At 49.5% G+C, this 18,628-nt stretch overlaps 7 protein-coding genes across 7 annotated transcripts; 4 read left to right on the top strand and 3 right to left on the bottom strand.

The window, feature by feature from the left end:
• Positions 1-79: 79 nt before the first annotated feature.
• EDB91DRAFT_1110824 (uncharacterized protein) lies at positions 80-3,905 on the top strand. Its single transcript, XM_041317721.1, has 5 exons — positions 80-297; positions 343-457; positions 508-2,577; positions 2,631-2,810; positions 2,864-3,905. The coding sequence occupies exons 1-5, from the start codon at positions 137-139 to the stop codon at positions 3,806-3,808; spliced, it is 3,471 nt and encodes a 1,156-aa protein (XP_041181584.1). The 5' UTR covers positions 80-136; the 3' UTR covers positions 3,809-3,905.
• A 397-nt stretch (positions 3,906-4,302) lies between these two features.
• EDB91DRAFT_778798 (DCP2-domain-containing protein) lies at positions 4,303-7,050 on the bottom strand. The gene is made up of 7 exons (XM_041328368.1): positions 6,781-7,050; positions 6,663-6,734; positions 6,401-6,608; positions 6,248-6,346; positions 6,045-6,197; positions 5,900-5,991; positions 4,303-5,848 (listed from the first exon to the last, which is right to left on the bottom strand). Exons 1-7 carry the CDS (start codon positions 6,894-6,896, stop codon positions 4,396-4,398), a joined length of 2,193 nt encoding a protein of 730 aa, XP_041181583.1. The 5' UTR covers positions 6,897-7,050; the 3' UTR covers positions 4,303-4,395.
• A 1-nt stretch (position 7,051) lies between these two features.
• On the top strand, positions 7,052-8,246 carry EDB91DRAFT_778772 (uncharacterized protein). Its single transcript, XM_041328367.1, has 4 exons — positions 7,052-7,537; positions 7,589-7,642; positions 7,700-7,729; positions 7,785-8,246. The coding sequence occupies exons 1-4, from the start codon at positions 7,118-7,120 to the stop codon at positions 7,833-7,835; spliced, it is 555 nt and encodes a 184-aa protein (XP_041181582.1). The 5' UTR covers positions 7,052-7,117; the 3' UTR covers positions 7,836-8,246.
• A 119-nt stretch (positions 8,247-8,365) lies between these two features.
• Positions 8,366-9,718, top strand: EDB91DRAFT_1235413 (phosphoribosyl pyrophosphokinase; the record flags this gene model as incomplete). The annotated part of the gene is made up of 6 exons (XM_041321316.1): positions 8,366-8,399; positions 8,455-8,494; positions 8,554-8,863; positions 8,974-9,021; positions 9,145-9,239; positions 9,292-9,718. 6 exons carry the CDS (start codon positions 8,366-8,368, stop codon positions 9,716-9,718), a joined length of 954 nt encoding a protein of 317 aa, XP_041181581.1.
• Positions 9,719-10,810: 1,092 nt separating this feature from the next.
• Positions 10,811-14,146, top strand: EDB91DRAFT_1244591 (Pkinase-domain-containing protein; the record flags this gene model as incomplete). Its single annotated transcript, XM_041322423.1, has 5 exons — positions 10,811-11,024; positions 11,106-11,335; positions 11,390-12,070; positions 12,122-13,957; positions 14,009-14,146. The coding sequence occupies 5 exons, from the start codon at positions 10,811-10,813 to the stop codon at positions 14,144-14,146; spliced, it is 3,099 nt and encodes a 1,032-aa protein (XP_041181580.1).
• Positions 14,147-14,315: 169 nt separating this feature from the next.
• On the bottom strand, positions 14,316-15,440 carry EDB91DRAFT_778566 (ubiquinone oxidoreductase 20 kd subunit). Its single transcript, XM_041328365.1, has 5 exons — positions 14,951-15,440; positions 14,858-14,898; positions 14,782-14,807; positions 14,713-14,718; positions 14,316-14,659 (listed from the first exon to the last, which is right to left on the bottom strand). Exons 1-5 carry the CDS (start codon positions 15,261-15,263, stop codon positions 14,623-14,625), a joined length of 423 nt encoding a protein of 140 aa, XP_041181579.1. The 5' UTR covers positions 15,264-15,440; the 3' UTR covers positions 14,316-14,622.
• EDB91DRAFT_1309588 (P-loop containing nucleoside triphosphate hydrolase protein) lies at positions 15,278-18,532 on the bottom strand (the record flags this gene model as incomplete). Its single annotated transcript, XM_041325079.1, has 8 exons — positions 15,278-15,830; positions 15,884-16,321; positions 16,372-16,756; positions 16,814-17,089; positions 17,140-17,757; positions 17,804-18,219; positions 18,274-18,401; positions 18,451-18,532. 8 exons carry the CDS (start codon positions 18,530-18,532, stop codon positions 15,462-15,464), a joined length of 2,712 nt encoding a protein of 903 aa, XP_041181578.1. The 3' UTR covers positions 15,278-15,461.
• Between the last annotated feature and the right edge of the window lie 96 nt (positions 18,533-18,628).

Below are 18,628 nucleotides of genomic sequence, written 5' to 3'. Positions count from 1 at the left end.
GGGGTGGACGCGAAAGTGCTACGGTCATGTGACGTACGCGTCCCACGTTTGTTGACGCATTGTTTGGCGCTCACTTAAGACGAAACGCTCACTTCAATTGCTCAAAGCTTGCACTAGCGAACGCGCGAAGGTAAGTATGGCGCATCCAGCGTCCGGAATCGTGGCATGGACGACCTCTATCCGAACGTCTATGGCGAAAGATTCATGTCGGCAATTATTCGAGGACCAAGTCCAAACCCACGGCTTCATCTTCCTAGACGATTACCTCGAGAATATCTTGGCTGGTCCAAAGCAAGAGTGCGTGAAATGAATCATCCTTTTCTCAACTCTGAGCATCTGTAGACCTATCATCGAGCTCGTCAAGACACCTGCTCGAAAGAAGACCGCGCCGAAGCGAACCAGAGCAGCCACTTTAGCAGCGGCAAAGGCTCAAAACGCTATTCTTTTGTCCCTCGAGGTATTTCATCTCTTATAAGACCAATATCGATAGTCATGTCTGTTCTGTAGGAGGAGGATATAAGCAAGGAAAACCAGTCACCTGTCAACAGCTTTCATAAAACCCTTCTTCAGGCAAAGCAAAATGCAGAGGCCATGCGTTCTCATGCAGACAGCGATCTCGCTGAGCAAGTCCTTCCGGAGCCTGAGCCCGCGGGCACGATTATGGGCGAGCATGTCGGGTATGACCCTGATCTAGTAGAGGATGATCTAGCACCAGAGGTAGAGAACACGATGGTGTACTCGCAGGACACCTTCCATTCTATTCCTCTTGGCTCACCGAAACCTACCCGTGATCAAAAGATACGCACTGGCAATCACACTCAACCACTTCCTCAAATACCGGTAGCCAGCTCTCCGATCACGCATGCCAGAGATGCATTTACTGCGCCGCTGCCCATTTTACCTGCGTCCAGTTCCGCTCCTGCATTAACAACTATGGTGGTACCACTTAACGACTCGCCGTCTCGGACTCTTGCGCATAAGAGCAGCGTACTGCAATTTCCAACACTTCGCGCTCCATCTCCGCTACGTAAGTCAATGCGTGCGATAGAACCATCTACGGGCACTGGAATTCTTCCGTCAACTACTGCAGCACCAGCGCAACCTCCCGCACTGGGCAAACGTACATCGTGGCTGATGAAGGCCAGAGAAGTGAAAGCCATGGAGGGCATCGTCCCTAGCAAGACGAGCATCCTCGGCTCTGGTGCTAGTACAATGGGTCCCTCTAGCCACACTGTCGCTCCCTTGAAGCGGAAGAGCGGTGACATGCTTGCTGCTGCACCTTTGACTTCAGACAAGACCGACGAAGGACGTAGAGCCAAGGTGGCCAAGGCCTCCGAGTCCGATTCTGCTCCACAAAATTCGAAGGACACCCCTATTCTGAACCAGGAGACAGCTATGCCGACTCAAGCTCTCTTAAATATGGGGCCGGCTAGAGCTCTGCATCTCCCTGAGGAGCGCTGGGAACCACTGAACGACAAGGAGGACGAGGCTAGTTTCATGGGAGTCTTTAAACGTACAGTTGAAGGTCTTGGTGCGCGTGCAGGAAAAAGCATGGGGAAGTCCCTTGGTGGGGGTGCGGCAGCCGTGGCACTTGCTGAAGCTCGTGCTGCAGCAGAAGCAAGAGTAGCGGAGAGGAACAAGATCACTGGAGAAGATGTCACGGAGTCAGAAGACCCTTCCGGATCATGCGCTGAAGAACCTCGACCGACGGCTGAAGATGTTTACTCTAGAGAATCAGAACACAGACTCAGTCTCTCCGACATTGTCTCTACTAACGAGAACCCGGTAGTCATTCAGTCTTCGTCTGCGGCGGATGAGAGCGTTTCAACAACCCCGCCCAACTCCCCACCTCCCACTCGTACTTCTGGCTCTAGCTTCGTTCCTCCTCCTGGTCCAGTGTTCAACAAGCCACCTCTTCCAGTGTTCATGCCTCCCACCTCAAAGCAGCCCGCACCCCTTGCCAAAGAGTTTTCTTTCAATTTACCAATAACGACCTTTACGCTTCCTCCGCCAATATCATTGGGTCTACCGGCAAGACTTGCTTCGCCTCTGTCTCCCTCGCGTCATCATCCACAGGCAGGCGGTACACAATCCTCGCAAGCAAGCACATTTTCAGATGCTGTTTTCGATCGAGTGGAAGACATTCCAGCCTGGATGCCCTCTACTCAAGACACTGAATACACAGACGGTACAGAGTCACAGATTCATCAAGCGAAATTCGCTGCACTTGAAGATGATGACGATGATAGTTGGCCCCTTGAGGAGAAGTTAGCCGCAAGCGAACAGGGATGGACTCCTTTCATATTCAATAATAAGGAGGACAGCATGACGTGGAGTACTCTCCCTACTGAATCTCAGGGACCCACCAGAACGACCGGCAATTCAGCGAAGAAGGAGCAAGATGAGGGACCCGCAATCTCCGGTGCCTTCGCCATGGATATAGATAGTGACGGCGCTCAGGTCCAGGACAATGGCACCAGTGTCCCCGAACTGGAAGCCGACCATGAGTCAGATATGCATACGAGTGATTTGGGCGCTGTCATTAAGGCTGGCCAGTCCGCTGCTACTCTTGTCGAGGCATGTACGCTTTTGATCATTAATATTCGTAGCACTCACAGTAACAACCGAAGTCGGGGGACATTCCGCGGAGCCACAGCCAGTTATCCATGGCCTCGACGTCGTCATCTTCGCAGTCACAGACTGGGTTCTTCGGACAGGCCACAAAGCTCGTCAATAGCATGCTTGGCACGGGCAAAAAGGCCAAGCCGGAGGTCAAGAGCCTGCAGCTTGCAGCTGCTGCTGCGAAGAAGGTATCACATTCAGCCTTACTTGGAGTATTTTGCGGAACTCAAATATTACATAGCAAGAAGAAGAAGCTAACAAAAAGGCCACCCGTCTCAAGGAGATGGAAGCCAGGCGCCAGGCAGCGCTTGCTTGCAAGGCAGACAAGGAGAAGGCTCGCGCTGTTGAGGAGGAGAAGAAAATCAAGGAGGAGTCCGAGAAGCGCAAACGTGAGCGTGACGAAACCACGGAAAAACGGCCTCTCAAGACCACTGCTGCGCTCAAGAAGGTTGAGGAAGACGCGACGAAGAAGCGCAAGATCACTGTCGACGAGAAGAAACCCGAAGTTAAAAAGCCACCTTCAAAAGACAAGAAAGACACCCTTCCTCCTTCCAAGTTGGCGAAGTCCAGTCTGGCTACTCCTGCAACAAAACTTGCTTCTGCTTCCAAGACCCTCAAGGTCCCCGCGCCGTCTGCGCTTGTGTCGTCTGCAACATACAACACCTCGCAAAATGCCGCTGGGTCATCCGCAGTTAAATCCGCAGGTACCGAAGCGAAAACAGGCAAAGTTGGTCCTCCAAAGGGCAAAGCTAAGGCTGTACCGCAGGAGAACGAAGATAACCTTCCCTCCGCCATGGTGCAGAACCAGATGGCAGCGCGTGCCATGGCCCAGATAAGGGCAGCTAAGCAGCAGCCACCCGAAATCCCCAGCGAGAGTATTGAACTTCCCGATATCAACAGCGAATACTCAGACTCGGAAGATGAAGATCGTGTACGGACGTTTGATCCTCCCGATTGGGCTCAGTCGCCGGAGCTCCGACAGGCGTTGCAAATGCAAAGCACAGTCGACCCGGATGACATATTCGGAGCGATCCGACCGTTGCGGATGGAGGAGATATTCAGGACGAGGCAGAGCCGGTTTAGGGCACGGTCGAGTTCAGCAAATTGGTCAGGCACGGACAGACTGACGGTTGAAGAAGAACGAGACTATGCCCGGCGGATGGGCTTTACGAAGCATACATCCTGATGTGGATTGTGAAACGCGTTTCATCTTTTAATCATACGTACATGTGTATATCATATCCTTCGTTCCATGCAACATATTTATTGACTTCAGAAATGGCAAAACGGACGAGAATGGCAAAACCTGGCTTGAATTCGACGGGTCAAGAGACAAGTACAAATGTATGAGCACGGACAAGGCCAGCGATATGTCTGGTTAGGATGAGAATGGAGCTACAAAACTACAGGGGGTATTGCGACGAGACCAACGATGACACCGGAACTAGTACTGTAGATTCGAGTATGGAGGGAGTGACGAAGAGAAAGATGGCGAGAGTGGGCAAACGAACAATAGCAATTATTGTACTGCAGCAGCAAAGTGTAATGAACGACGAGATTGACAATTGTTCACGTCAATATCATTGAAACCCGCAGTAAAAAAGACAGGGAAAAAAGATGAATCAAAAAGACCAAATGGCAAGGAATAAGTGCAGGAGAAAAGGCAAAGGCATGCCAAAAAGAGGAGCGTCGGCGCAGCATATACAGTATGGCGTTGATGGCAAGCAAAATATATGATGCAGGGTTGGTTATAGCAGAGATATAGCGGTGTAATCATCTATAGCCAGCATTAACGGGGGCTGGCGCCGGTGCAGGTTTATTACCGTTCAGGAGTGAAAGTAGCTGAGCACTATTGGTGACAGGGGTACGCGAAGTAATTTGCGGTGGGGGAAAAGTTGTCTGCAAAGCATGGGCTGATGGTGGGATAGCAGATAATTGAGCAGGTGCGACATGGGCCCTGACTGGGGGAATCGCAGTAGGAGGACCAGTCATCATATGAGGACCCGCAGGCTGATAGGCAGAGGGGAAGTGTGCGGAAACATGTGGTTGATAATGATGAGCTGGAAGGTAGCCTTGCAAGTAGGATGGATGTGGATGAGAAGGGTGAGGCATTCCAGCAGGAAGGGGTGGGGGCCCCGTCAGCAGCGACAACAATTGATTTTGCTGGGCATTCCGAGGGGAGTAGTCATGGGCAACAAACTGACTAGAGCGTGGTCGAACTTGAAATACGTCATCAATGAGGGGCGGCGGCTGAGAGTACCCGGTGTTGGCGTGCTGAGAAGTAGATGAAACATGATATCCAGCTGGAACCGAAGGAATATGTCCAAAATGTGGACGAAATTCAGCTTGCGGATAGTGTGTGGGTGGTGGCACAGAAGCCGAAGGTCCTGGATGACGGATGCAGGATATATTACCAATATTAGTCACAGTTGGTAATTCCCTATTGAGCAGAGTGGGGGTCATGCGTGAAGACTCGTCAGCTACCGCTTCCAGTAGGGCTAGCTGCCTCAACATCTTGCCTGAGGCAGGCACCTCAGTAGGACGCGGAAGGTAGGGCGATATGTCGGCAGTGCTCGCGGTACGTCTTGACGACGATGACTTTCGAGAGGAAGTCAAGGATGAAGTGGAAGATGCGGCAGAAAATGAAGCTGTCGAAAGAGCTCCTGATGAAGGAGTTCCAGGAATATGAGATTCATCAAAGGAAGCATGCACGCTCAAAGACTGGGGAACCCGAAGGGAATGCGTGGAAGACGATGTCACGTGTGAAAGCCTTTGTTTCGGAGGCGGAGAAGTTATCACAACAGGCGTTTCTGAGTGGGCAGAAACACGAGAAGACCAATCAACGATATTCTGCTTGGCTAGTGGGGTCGCATTGTGAGCGAGTACCGAGAGAGGTGATTTAACGGGCGGAAGAATGAGCTGAGACTTTGAATCGTCTTGCTTAACAGCCGAGAGCGTCAAAGAACTGAGCAGGCGAGCAAAATGCGGGTCCATGTGTTCAGGATCAACAACTTGCTCGTCATCGGACACGTGGGTAGCTACGGAATGGCTAGTCGCAGGAAGTGCTTCGCTGTATTGAGGAGACGGCGTCTGGGGTTCGCCATTATCTGCAGAGGACGAACTGGACTCGTGTGTGCCATTATCCGTACTTATGTACCCTCCAGTCTTCCAAGCTCGCCCCTCCATTGCTCGAGGCTTGTTGGCAGTGACGAATGCCTTCAATGATCTACTCGAAATTGACAACCACTGTTATAAAAGAGGTATAGACGAGACTCACGCGATGAACGGCGAAATTAAATAAAACTTTCCCGGTGCAGCTTTGTTCCGCCTCCAGGTTGGGAGATCAGTTAACTTGAACCACTCGATCCGCTGCCCAAAAAAAACATTACGACAAGAGCAGGTGTACAACTGAATAAACGTACACTTATCTCCTTGCGGGTCCTAGTTTTAAAAGGAAAATCTTCCGGGACTCCGGGTACCACAAAGAGGGATATCAATTGCTCCTTGATCGACATTTCAATTACGTTTTCAGGATCTAGCTGACCCGCTAGATTATAACCGGTCTCCTCAAGGACCTAGGGGAGAATTCAGGCGGCCGGATGGAAATGTGGAAAACACGACGCACCTCTCGAATGGCACACTCATGGGTAGGCTCGCTCTCATTTATCTTACCCTTTGGAAAACCCCAACCAGAAGATGACTTCCATCCCTTAACAAGGATACACTAAAGAAACCCCGGTAAGGCGATTTTCATGGCTGCGCAATGAGAGCACCGCACCTTCTCCCAAGTATCGTTTAACATAATTGCACCGCATACCGGGACTCTAGTCTTGTACTGCATGAAGGTATTGAAGGCTTGTTCATGATCGTGACTCCATTGGTGTAGTAAAGGACAAGCTTTGAAAAGCATTGCGGAGAATTTCTTGAGCGGTAGCGATGGAAATTTAGGATTTTGTTCCCGGATGAAGTCTTCGTAGAACCAATGGCTAAAGGAAAAAAATGAGCCGACAGAGAATCGCAAGCATTTGTGCGTGGCTTACGCTTGCTCGACCTGGAAACATATCCGCTCAAGAGACGATAGTTCTTCCTCTGGGAGATTTAACAGAAAGCGACTTTTTGGCGTAAGAAGACGTTGAAATGGAAGTAAAGTGAAAATACCTAGATAGATCTTCAAGGACCTCCTCATGTGTTGCATGTTTATAGGAAAAGCGTTCAGCGGAGTCCATTGGAGGAGCAGGATGCATTTCTGGTGACGAGGACGAGGACGAAGTCATGTTTAAGATGGCAAAAAAAAGAAAAGTAAAAAGTAAAGAGAGTCAGGAAGCCAGAGTTTGAATTGTATACACAGTGGATGGAGACACGATTGTGATTTGTTGTTAGCAGGAGTGATAGCGTATGATAGAATTCACTTGGGCCACGTAACAAACACGACACAACACATATCCTTTGTCACAAGTAAGACTATTTACCCCTCATCGTATCTCTTGGGTCTAACATGTCTGACTTCACAATGCACTTGCACACTGACCCAGCATCTGGGGCAATTGTTACTGAGGCGGCTCACTTAAACAATCAAGCCCATAGCCTCTCTCATCAAGGCAATTATACCGGTGCAGAGCAACTCCACCTGAGTGCACTCAAGCTTAAACTCAGTGCAGTTGGTGAGAATGACTCGACTACTGCCATCACCCGCAATGCACTCGGAGAACTATACCTCAAGATGGGCAGAATCGCGGATGCTGAAGAGCAGCTCAAAAAGGCTCTTTCCGTCCGCATGATGATGGGGCCTGCATATGATGCTGCAGTCACTGTCGAGAATCTTGGTGGAGTGTACGAAATAAAGGGCGACCTTGAGGAAGCGAGGAGGGTAAGACTGTCCCACCCTGAAAACATTATGGTCTGCGGAAACTATGACGTAGGTACCTCCTTGGTACATCTTTATGAGACTTGCTAATCGCAGTGTCAGTGTCCCGGTACGACATTTAATCAGAGCCGGCTTTTAGCTTGTTCTTCATGCAAGGCATGCAACTTCCGGCCGAGTATATGTACTGAGAACTGACCGATCTTATCCCATCAGTCTGCCTTCTATTGTGGAAGAGCTTGTCAGGCGAGTCTTTTGAATCACAATGATATTGGCTATTGTGATGCTAAATAACGCTTAGGCGAATGACTGGCGCGCTTGCCACAAGCGGTTCTGCAAAAAGCGCACATAAATCACGATCCCTCATGACTTGATAGTTTTGCGTCTCCTGACACTCGAGGAGTTCTGGGTCCTCTCATCCAGTGCTTGCGTTTATATGACGTGTTCCCCCACTTTTGTCTCAGTGGCACGCCAGGCAAAGAAGGACATAGTATCACAGTAGGGTCAAGCTCAGCCCTCCGCATGAGCGCCATATGTCACCCATTCTGGTTAATCATGTAATACAAGAAATCCTGTGTTGTGACTCCCTCAGTGGGCGTGCGATATCGATGCCCAGTCTGACTATTGTTTGACGTGGCTACACTACTTGTCCGCGCCGGTCATGAGGCTACTGGTTGAACAACGAGTTGCATTATTAGCGCACCATCACCTTATCGTCACGCAGTCACAGGATCTGTTACCGCTCTGACTTTTCTTCGTCACGTGATAATCGGGGCTCTTCCGTCACATCATACTTTTTTCTCCTTCTCTTTCCCTTCTTATTTCTTTCGTTTCTTCGATCTATGGATTTATCTCTCTTTCTCCCTTGTATAAGTTAATATCATGTTGAACGGAACTGGAGTCAAAATTTTCACCGGTTCGTCCTTGGATTCTGGCTTTCACAATCATCTCTTACGGAGTTGCCCTGGCAGGCACAAGCCATCCTGAGCTGGCAGAGATCATTGCTCGACGGTAAATACAAATGAACTCGCGAGCGCGCTGTTCACCCATGCATTACCATTGCTCTCTAGCCTTGGTCTACCTCTCGCCAAAGCTGAAGTGACCAAGAGCGGCATTGGCGAAACAATCGTCCGCATCGCAGAGAGCGTTCGCGAGAACGATGTGTATATTATCAATACTGGCTGCGGGGCAGTCAACACATCCCTCATGGAACTCTGCATCATGATCCATGCGTGCAAGATTGCGAGTGCAAAGCGCATAACGGCCGTCGTCCCCCTCTTCCCATACGCACGGCAAGACAAGAAAGACAAGAGCCGCGCTCCCATCACGGCGAAACTTGTGGCCAACATGATACAAAAAGCAGGCTGTGACCATGTCATTGTAAGTGTCCGGTGTTTGAGGGATCATCGGGGCGACACTGCCGGTGCTTGCGCCTGTTTGACGTTGCTCTGCGCTTCTGTTGACTCAATGAATTAATGTGCTGGATATAGACCATGGACCTTCATGCATCACAAATTCAAGGATTCTTCGATGTCCCGGTGGATAAGTAAGTATTTGACCTTGTTTGAAACTGGTTACTCACGTTTGTCACTTTGGTCGTCTGCAGCGTGAGTGTTGACGTTTCCCAGATCGCACAAAATTTGACACGTTCGCGCCTGTAGCTTTTCGCCGAGCCATCATCAATCCTGTACATACGCACCCATTTTGATTTGCACAATGTCGTGATAGTTTCCCCCGATGCGGGCGGCGCCAAGAGGTAACAGCTTCCTGATTGGGACTATATGTCAGTGCTGATAGTTATGTCTCAGGGCAACGTCTATTGCAGATCGTCTGGGCGTTGATTTTGCTCTTTTTCACAAGGAGCGTAAAAAGGCCAATTCCGTATCGCGGATGGTTCTGGTCGGACATGTCAAGGACAAAGTTGCGATCCTGGTTGACGATATGGCCGACACTTGTGGAACGTTATGCCTTGCGGCACATCATCTGACTGAAGCAGGTGTAGCCAAGGTTTACGCAATCGTGACACATGGAATACTGAGCGGTGATGCTCTGGAAAATGTCGAAAAAAGCGGACTGGAGAAATTGATCGTGACTAATACGTTACCTCAGAAGGAGAACCAGGCGAAGTGTTCGAAGATCGAAGTTATCGACATTGGACCAGTGCTCGGGGAGGTTATCAGACGAAGCCATTATGGGGAGAGCGTGTCGAAGCTCTTCCATGAAGTTCCCTACTAGAAGGAAGAATATTATTTGTACTAGGCGAGGAGTTGGGCATAGCCATTATCATATAACCGATCTGGGACATGTTAGAGGATAGGCTTGCGTCTAGACTTGGCCATGGTGGTCGGATCAATACCATAGGGATCAGATGAAAAGTATGTCAATTGATCAGGTGTTTTTAGCCAAGAGTTATTAATGGGGAGTGGGTGTTAGATCAAATTCGTGAGACAAAGATCTTAAACCAAACTCAATCTATCACTGAATGCATGGCTTTTTTTTTTTTTTTTACGGTTAGTGGGTAAGTTATGACGATATGACAGAGGATTCGAATCTAAATGTGGAAGTGAAAAAGTGTGAGATTGTATGTTAGTAGGATCGCTTATCATCAGGGTTTGACGGAAGGATCATTCTAGTTGGCTGGAATAGAGAAGCTGGGTAGATCGAGTGGGCGGTGAGAGAAATTAAAAGAAGTGAGGCTGAAATAAGTTCTAGATGTCATCATGTGGATGGGAGAAGGGATGAAGAAGTATAGGCCAAGCGGTTGATGAGATATTACTAATGATGTCGTTTGGCTGCCACGCTTGTTCTGAGAAGTGTTCGAGAGACGCCGCAAATCCACTAGGTAGTAGGATTGGAACGGGACCGAATAGATAGTTGTGGGGGGAGACCCGGCTATACCCGAAGGAGGAGGAGGAGAAGAAGAGGAAACTTGGGGGATGAGGAGAAAGGCGAACTCCGTTGCTGACTTAGCCAAGTAGAGAATGAAAACATTTAATTATCGATATAACGAAAGACAGAAAAGCGTCGGTTCAGCACAGCTTTAGATAGTATTTCCTAATTCGGATAAGAAGAAGGTTGTATCAAACCTCCTCGCTTTACTCTCTCTTTACCTTCACACTTGTCTGTTTTTTCGAGTTCGTCGTCTAATTGCTAGCTCATCTTGCTCATCCTCCAAGGTTTTTCATACTTATCATCATCAATTATTATATATTTTCTTTTCTTTTCTTTCGTATGTTCCATTAGCCTCAGCATCCGAGCTGCAATTACGACCCTCTCGTTAAACTCTCTACCTCCCACTTTCTATCACTAGGCAATGCTCTGCGTATCATGTTCACATCCTCGAATCATGCCCACCAGAGCAATGGTCTACACTATGAATCACAAAACAATCACAACTCAAACGGTCACCTCCATCCACCACAACCTTCCCAATCACACAAGTCTGCCGCTTCATCTCACCCTAAAGAGACAATATCCGTCATTGGTATACCTTCAGTCTCTATACAGAATGGAAAACTCCTCGTCGGAGACTCTCGTTCAAGTAAGTCAATATTAATTCTATTTATTTCATTAACCATATCGTGTTTACCCCCACCCCCCCTCCTCCCCCTTTCACCTGTAGACTCCCATCGCTCTTATACACCCATCAAGACCCTGGGTGACGGTTCTTTTGGAACAGTCTTGCTGTGTGATTGGCATGGGACCCTACCCCCCAATACACCCCTCTCTCCTATGCAATGCGGTGGCGGAGCTAGGCCAGAATGGGCTGGAAAGCGTCTCGTCGCCGTAAAGAGAATGAAAAAGAAGTGGGAGGGAGGTTGGGATGAATGTAAAAAGCTCAAGGAGCTCGAAGTACGTCACTCGACATCATTCACTGCCTCCATTTCTCACCCCCCTCACTCTCAGTCATTACGTGCAATACCATTTCACCCCTGCATAATTCCACTCTATGATTTTTTTCTCCTACCAGATACCAAGGAACTCTATTTCGTCTTCGAGTCTATGGAAGGTAATTTATACCATCTCATAAAGGCGCGGAAAGGCCGTACCCTTGCTGGTGGCCTCGTTGCTTCTATTTTCCGTCAGATCGTCTCGGGTTTGCACCACATTCATTCTTCGGGTTATTTCCATCGCGATATGAAACCCGAGAATGTCCTCGTTACCACAACAGGCCTCTTCGAATACCGTTCAATATCTCCGATAGCACCTCCCAATGCGCCTACAGAGAAGGATGTCGTCGCGATCATAAAGCTTGCCGATTTTGGCCTCGCGAGGGAAACACTCAGTTCACCGCCATACACCGAATATGTTTCCACACGTTGGTATCGCGCCCCCGAAGTCTTGCTTCTCAGTCGAGATTACTCAAATCCTGTCGACATGTGGGCTCTTGGTACGATCATGGCTGAGCTTGTCAACCTTCGACCATTATTTCCGGGTTCCGGTCAAATAGACCAGATACATCGCATTTGCGAGGTTCTCGGGGACCCTGCAGACCATGGAACGGACGTCCGTGGCAGATCCGTCGGTGGTGGCAAGTGGACCAGAGGACTTAAGATGGCGAAACAGTTCAATTTCGCCTTTCCAAAGGTCCGTTGCTGCGATACCATATACCCGTTCTTACTGACATGAACATGTCAGTCCTCTCCTCGGGACTTTTCGTCGTATTTCGACCGCAGTGTCCCTCGCAAACTCATCGATTGTATATCGGACTTACTCAAGTATGATCCTGATAATCGTCTTACCAGTCGACAGTGTCTCGAACATCCATACCTTATCGAAGCTCTACCAGGGAACGTTCCTCCGATGCCTCCTGCTCTTCACACACAGACTCTGTCTTCTACGCCATCGAAATCAATTTCAAACGGCATACATTACCTCACTCCCTCCGCTTCACCGCGCAGCATCCCTCCATCGCATTCACATCACTCTATCCCCAAATCACCCTACCATCACCCTCCGAGCCTCCACCCGTCACACATACCCGACGCTTCCTCCTCCCATCGCTCCGCATTTGTCCCCTCCTTCGTCACGCACACACCTAACTCGCACAAAACGTCAGAATATGTCGTTGATCCACGCATACACTCGCATTCCCATTACTCGGACATTCAGGAAGAACTACGCACCCAAGGAAGCACACCGTCCCCTTGGGCTGGTCACGCGCGGAGTGATTCCGACCAGATGGAGGTATCGTCTCCACAAGCAGAAGGCTTTCCTGACGTATACCACGTGGGCCACCCTATGGAAGTCCAATCTTCCCCAACGGTACCGGAATACCAGTCCCGTCCCCGTATCGAGCCTGACCATCCGATGCCCGCCCACGATGCCACCCAATCGCCGAGCATCAAACTCAGCAGCAAGCTACACTTCAGCCTTGGCAAGAAGCCCTCTAAATGGGGTCTTTCTATGTTTGGACACGGAGAGAAACTTCATCAGCAGTCGCTGCCACCCGTCGACGAAGTACCTGCCTCTTCTAACTCAACGCCATCGCTCAAGCGCACACAATCCACGAACTCTGATAGTCCGTCATTGGCAGAGTTGCAGCCTATCAACGGCCCATCTCGTAAGGATGCCAAAGCTATCAAGAAGGAGGCAGAGCGACAACTGCGCGAAGCGGAAAAGCAGCGCCGCGCAATGGCAGAGCGGACGCAGAGGGAACAGGCTCGTGCAGTCATGCAGAAGCGCAGTCAGATGTACATGCAGACTACTTCGCGGAACGAGTTGGAGTGGATGTGGCAAACGCATGCCAGTTTGCTGAATTCCAATCAGCGGGGAACGCCATACGAAGACAGCAAGTTGTCTGCTTCTGGTCCTATTCGACAGAAGGAAACGCAAGCGGGTGTGAAGGTGTCATCGCCAACGTTGAATGCTGCTTCAGGTCGATATATCAACCCTATCGACGGCACGCTGGCTCCCACCGACCGGTGGGGGTTACGGGATGAACGTTTGTCGAAAGCACGACGTAGAGACTTTGATGATGATCACTCCATGTCTTCGTCAGATGTTCACAGCTTGAGCCGAATGTCCGCCATCTCGTTCGCCACAGTCGATAGCGACCCTGGTCCGTCACGGACGCGAAGACCGACGCTGTACGGGATCAACCGAATGACATCCGCTTCGTCGCTACGCACGGGCACGACGTCCTTTGACGAATTCCCCACTTCTGCTCGGTCATCAAACTCCATCTCTCTGGACCACCAGTTCAATGACTTTTGCATACGTGCCTCTGTTGATTCTTCCGCGTCAGGAGCTTCCTCACCTCCGCCTCTCAATCTGCTTTCCCTATCACCATCACCACGGCCGTGGATTCGCACCGATTCTACCAGTCCACAGCACTCGTCATATATGGTTCCTCCGATGATACGATATCCTTCGTCTTCTCACAAGTCATATGAATGTAATGGACAACTATATGGTCACCCTCCAAGTCCAGGGATAGATCCTCAATCCGTCATAAATCCGATATTCAAAGTGGTAAGTCAAACTATAGTTCTACATCTCAATTCGAGCTCACTTACATGTTAGACTCCATTACCATCATCCCCTAGTGATCATCTATCATCGCCACATTCTCTCCCCCCGTTCTCTCAACTGGAAGCAGTCGCAGAAGGGGAATACCCTCCATTGTCGCCCATGTCTTTCCATTCGCCGGAAGATGACTGATCCTGCCGACATAACCACTCTCCTTTTGGCTTTATTTAACACCTTGACTAGGTCTTGTGAGGTTAGGAACTGTTCGACCAGTGGACAAACAAACCATTCATTGCTACATCTGTTCGTTCATACCTGTGCATCCCTAAACCGTATCTCACTGAACCCAGGAGGTCCATCGGGCATTTTTGCCCGGATTTGATGTGACACTAGTATTCCTCCTGGTTATCTTACCATACTTACCCCATTCTAGTAGTATATTTAGTCTGGTCGGGCGTTGTAGAGCGCCGCTGTACTTTTACCCACATTTGCAACAGACGGCATTTAGAAACATGCAAACTACTGTCTGATGCGGGATGAGAATAGATAATGTAGTCATATGCCAGTTGACAGCCCATGTTGACAGTTCCCTGTCCCTAGTAAAGAAGGAGCGAATGTCTTGCTTCTATATGGTTGACTACGTGAGACTATCCGTATTCTACTGTAACTTAGTGGTCATGCGGAGCTTGTTCAAAGCGGATGCCGCTGGAAGCCATGTGAGCTCAAAGGCCAACCAGAAAAAAAAAATAGTCACATACCAGTAACTAAAGGCAGAGCACAAGTAGCAAAATGATTAGTAGTGCACATCAAGCCGTGACGATGCTTACCCGCATGGCCGAGGACCAGCTTTGTCCTACAAGGATGTCAATTATGGTACAAGCATTCTGGAGTACCAATACGAACCAAGTTGATATATATCTTGGGATGTCCAAGAGGTCCTCCTCCTGCACCAAATCGTCATGCCGACCCTCAAGTTAGAAAGAAAAGCACACTCACCACCATCACAAACAGCTTTCCGCCCATGCACAACACGAATAGGCTCATTGTTAATCATCTCCATCGCGCTCAATGGATTGGGCTGGAGTTCTAAGATCGTTTGCTCAAAACGCGGACCTGACTGGGCGACCGAGCGTGGTTTCTGGCTTGTTGACCATGTCGTTGGATGGTTTGGTGCTTGATTGGCGATAGATGATGGAGAGGCGGGAATGGGTGTTAAAGGATTTGCGGAAGAAGAAGAAGATGAGCGACTCAGCACCTTCAGCTGGGAGGCGCGATGCACCAGACGACGGCTAAGCATGGTTGCGGACATCGAGACGGCCGCACCCGAAAGCGAGAAATTGTGGCCACCAAGAAAGGAAAGTGACGGTACCGCAAAGACCAACCCAAATCAAGTCGATGTACATTATGATTCAGAATCTGCTACACGGATTTTGCTACACGTTAAGGTACGATAATACAGTTGTCGAGATGCCCCACATTTACATATAGTTCTTGAATGAAGAAGCCATTAATCCATCTCCTCTATCTCAATGTCATCATCTTCCCAATGTTCGTCCATTCCATCAACATCGGCCTTGCCTTCATGATTGGGTACTACGAGAAGTTTATTGCGGGGGCCGTCGAACCGAATCTTAACAGTCTCCCCATCACGAATGCGGTCAGAAAGCAACATCACCGACAAAGGATTCAGAAGCTCGCTCTGGATAGCGCGGTTCAATGGCCTTGCTCCGTATGTTGTCGAGTACCCGATGGACACTAGGTATTGTTTCGACTCGCCGTCGATGTCAAGTACCATCTTCCTCTCGACTAAGCGGTCTTGGACCTCCTTGAGTCTCAAGTCCACGATCTTGAGCATATTGCTTCTGGAAAGCACGCGCTGCACAAGAGTGTAAGAAATTGATCTAAAATGCATGATATGTGATGGCTTACGAAGATGATGATCTCATCTATACGATTAATGAACTCAGGTGGGAAATGGCCCACAATGGCTCCCATCACTAGCTGCCTGGTCTGCGGAGTTACTGCACCTTGGCCCACGTCGTTCAAGTATGCAGCACCTAGATTCGACGTCATGATGATAACAGTGTTTCGGAAGTCAACAACGCGACCCTGTCCATCAGTGAGTCGGCCATCGTCGAGAACCTGAAGGAAGAGGAGGACGAATTCTCGCGAAGCTTTCTCAATCTCGTCGATCAGGATAATGCAATAGGGTTTGCGCCGAACGTATTCGGTGAGTTGTCCTCCGGTGTCATGACCGACATAGCCGGGTGGGGCGCCAATAAGACGTGCGATAGAATGTTTCTCAGAATATTCGGAACCATCGATACGAATCATGGCATCAGGGGAATCAAAGAGAAGAGTGGCGAGCTGCGGGTATTTCGATTAGTAACTGTAGTTGTGAAGTTACAACAACTTACTGTCTTGCTAAGCAATGTTTTTCCTGTGCCAGAAGGACCGGCCATCAAGAAACTGGCAATGGGCCGCTGAGCGTCGGCCAAGCCACTCCTCGAGAGCCTGATAGCGTTGGCGACAGCTTTCACAGCCTCCGGCTGACCGACGACGCTGTCGGTGAGGATACGTTCCATGCGGAGGAGTTTCTCCTTTTCGGTTGACATCAAGCGTGTGACTGGAATAGCCGTCCACCGTCCAACAATCTCTGCTATCTGTTCAGGAGTGACGGTGTCTGTACCTCCACCAATTTTGTCATCCTCTTCGACCTTTTTGGCTTGCAGGGTCTCCAAGCGATTCTGGAGGTCTGGGAGCGCATAATAGCGAAGGTCAGATGCGGTTGCAAGGTCATATCTAATACGCGCGGCAATGAATCAATGATGTTTGATTTATCAAGAGTAGCATGCATACCTTCTCTCCGCTTCATCCGCCTTAGCGCGAAGTTCATCGATCTTTCTCCGCACTTCGTTGATTTCGTCGCCTTTACGCTTTTCAAGCTCGTAGGCGGCCCGAAGTGGTTTTAATTGGTCGTCAACATCTGCAATAGCTTTGCGAGCAACACTTAGACGCTCCTGACTGGCCTGGTCCTTCTCACGTTCCAAGGCATGAATTTCGACCTCCAGTTCGAGCTTACGACGCTGAAGTTTGTCAATTGCCTCGGGTGAGGTCTCTCGAGTGACACGGACACTAACAAAGAACCATCAGATGGTTCGGCGTGAAGAGGAAAAGAAAAATACCTTGCACAAGCTTCATCCACAAGATCAATGGCGGAATCAGGAAGACGTCTCGAAGTCAAATAGCGATGGGCCAGGGTTGCAGCAGAGATCAGGGCACCGTCCAAAATTCGAACGCCATGATGGACCTCATATTTCTCTCGAATACCTCTAAGAATGCTGATCGTCTCAGGAACACTGGGTTCGTTCACCAAAACTTGCGCGAATCTTCGTTCCAGAGCAGCGTCTGTCTCGATATATTTCCGATACTCGCTAAGAGTTGTCGCACCAATACAACGCAGCTTGCCTCTAGCCAGAAGCGGCTTGAAGAGGTTGCCCGCGTCCATGCCACCGCCTTCGGCACCTCGACCGGCCATGATGAGGTGAAGCTCATCGACGAATAAAATAATTGATGTGCCATCCTCAGATGATTTCTCCACTTCGTTCAAAACTGACTTGATGCGTTCTTCGTATTCGCCTTTGTACTTCGCACCAGCCATTAACGCACCCATGTCAAGCGAAAACAAGCGTCCGATGAGGCTGGCTGGCACGTCACGGTTGACGATGCGTTGAGCAAGACCCTCTGCGATCGATGTCTTGCCAACCCCAGGTTCGCCAATCAGTACAGGATTGTTCTTTGTTCTGGAAAAAGTTAGCTTGAGGATACTACCAGGAATGTGGATCCTACCTTCTACAAAGAATACGAATGACTCTCCGGATCTCATTATCTCTACCAATGACGGGGTCGATCTTGCCTTCTTCGGCAAGAGCAGTCAAGTCAACCGCATACTTCTGCAAAGCGTCGAAACCTGCTTCTGCGTTCTTGCTTTCGACGCGACGGTTTCCTCTTGTCTGCTCGATGACTGTCTTCAAGGCAGCCTCGGTGAGACCGGCCTCCTTGACAATAGAGGATATCGATGGGTCTTTCAGAAGTGCGAGAAGTAGATGGTCCTGTGCGATGTAGGAATCATGCATAGTCTTCTGGAGCGACTGGGCCTCGCGCAAAACCTTCAGCGCGCCAGCGCTCATGGAGGCCTCCTCTGGAGGTGGAGATTGCGAGGGCAATCTGACGATGCTCTTCTGGAGTGCACGCTTTACAATGACCTATCATGAAGTGGATGAGTGTCACATACAATGCGGAAATGTGTAAACACCTACTGGATCACCGCCAGCCTTCTGTATAACAGAAGAGAATAGCGAGTTTCCACCGTTGCTTGACAGACCACCTGGTACATCATCTCCTGCACCCTCGTTCAGGAGAGCCGCAGCGATATGGGCGGGGTGGACTGGAGGACAAGTGAGTGACGATATATTATGACTTGAATGTGGACATACGTTGCGCATTAGAATAGTCCTTTGCGAGCTGGATGGCAGCCGCGATAGATTGTTGCGTTTTGTCTGTGAACTCAAAGTTCATGATGGCGAATTGTCAGAACGAGAGGAGCTGGTAACGATGGTCTCTGGTCTGGACTACCTTTATATCGACCTTGGCTAGTAGTATGATCTAGGGAAA

This window comes from Suillus paluster, assembly GCF_016628075.1.
Source record: "Suillus paluster strain FC165 chromosome Unknown EDB91scaffold_7, whole genome shotgun sequence".
In the NCBI taxonomy this organism is placed as follows: domain Eukaryota; kingdom Fungi; phylum Basidiomycota; class Agaricomycetes; order Boletales; family Suillaceae; genus Suillus; species Suillus paluster.
This window is presented reverse-complemented; position numbering and strand designations above follow the sequence as displayed.

Bases quoted from the DNA above. Each gene is read 5' to 3' on its own strand.
- EDB91DRAFT_778798 (XM_041328368.1), bottom strand. From the start codon at position 6,896: ATGACTTCGTCCTCGTCCTCGTCACCAGAAATGCATCCTGCTCCTCCA. The intron at 6,735-6,780 runs GTATTTTCACTT...TACGCCAAAAAG, and splicing joins GTCCTTGAAGATCTATCTAG to TCGCTTTCTGTTAAATCTCC. The intron at 5,849-5,899 runs GTGAGTCTCGTC...AATTTCGAGTAG, and splicing joins TTAATTTCGCCGTTCATCGC to ATCATTGAAGGCATTCGTCA.
- EDB91DRAFT_778772 (XM_041328367.1), top strand. From the start codon at position 7,118: ATGTCTGACTTCACAATGCACTTGCACACTGACCCAGCATCTGGGGCA. The intron at 7,538-7,588 runs GTAGGTACCTCC...TCGCAGTGTCAG, and splicing joins TGGTCTGCGGAAACTATGAC to TGTCCCGGTACGACATTTAA. The intron at 7,643-7,699 runs GCATGCAACTTC...TTATCCCATCAG, and splicing joins TAGCTTGTTCTTCATGCAAG to TCTGCCTTCTATTGTGGAAG.
- EDB91DRAFT_1110824 (XM_041317721.1), top strand. From the start codon at position 137: ATGGCGCATCCAGCGTCCGGAATCGTGGCATGGACGACCTCTATCCGA. The intron at 458-507 runs GTATTTCATCTC...TCTGTTCTGTAG, and splicing joins CTATTCTTTTGTCCCTCGAG to GAGGAGGATATAAGCAAGGA. The intron at 2,578-2,630 runs GCATGTACGCTT...TAACAACCGAAG, and splicing joins CCGCTGCTACTCTTGTCGAG to TCGGGGGACATTCCGCGGAG.
- EDB91DRAFT_778566 (XM_041328365.1), bottom strand. From the start codon at position 15,263: ATGTCCGCAACCATGCTTAGCCGTCGTCTGGTGCATCGCGCCTCCCAG. The intron at 14,899-14,950 runs GTGAGTGTGCTT...GATTTGGTGCAG, and splicing joins GAAAGCTGTTTGTGATGGTG to GAGGAGGACCTCTTGGACAT. The intron at 14,808-14,857 runs GTTCGTATTGGT...ACATCCTTGTAG, and splicing joins CCAAGATATATATCAACTTG to GACAAAGCTGGTCCTCGGCC.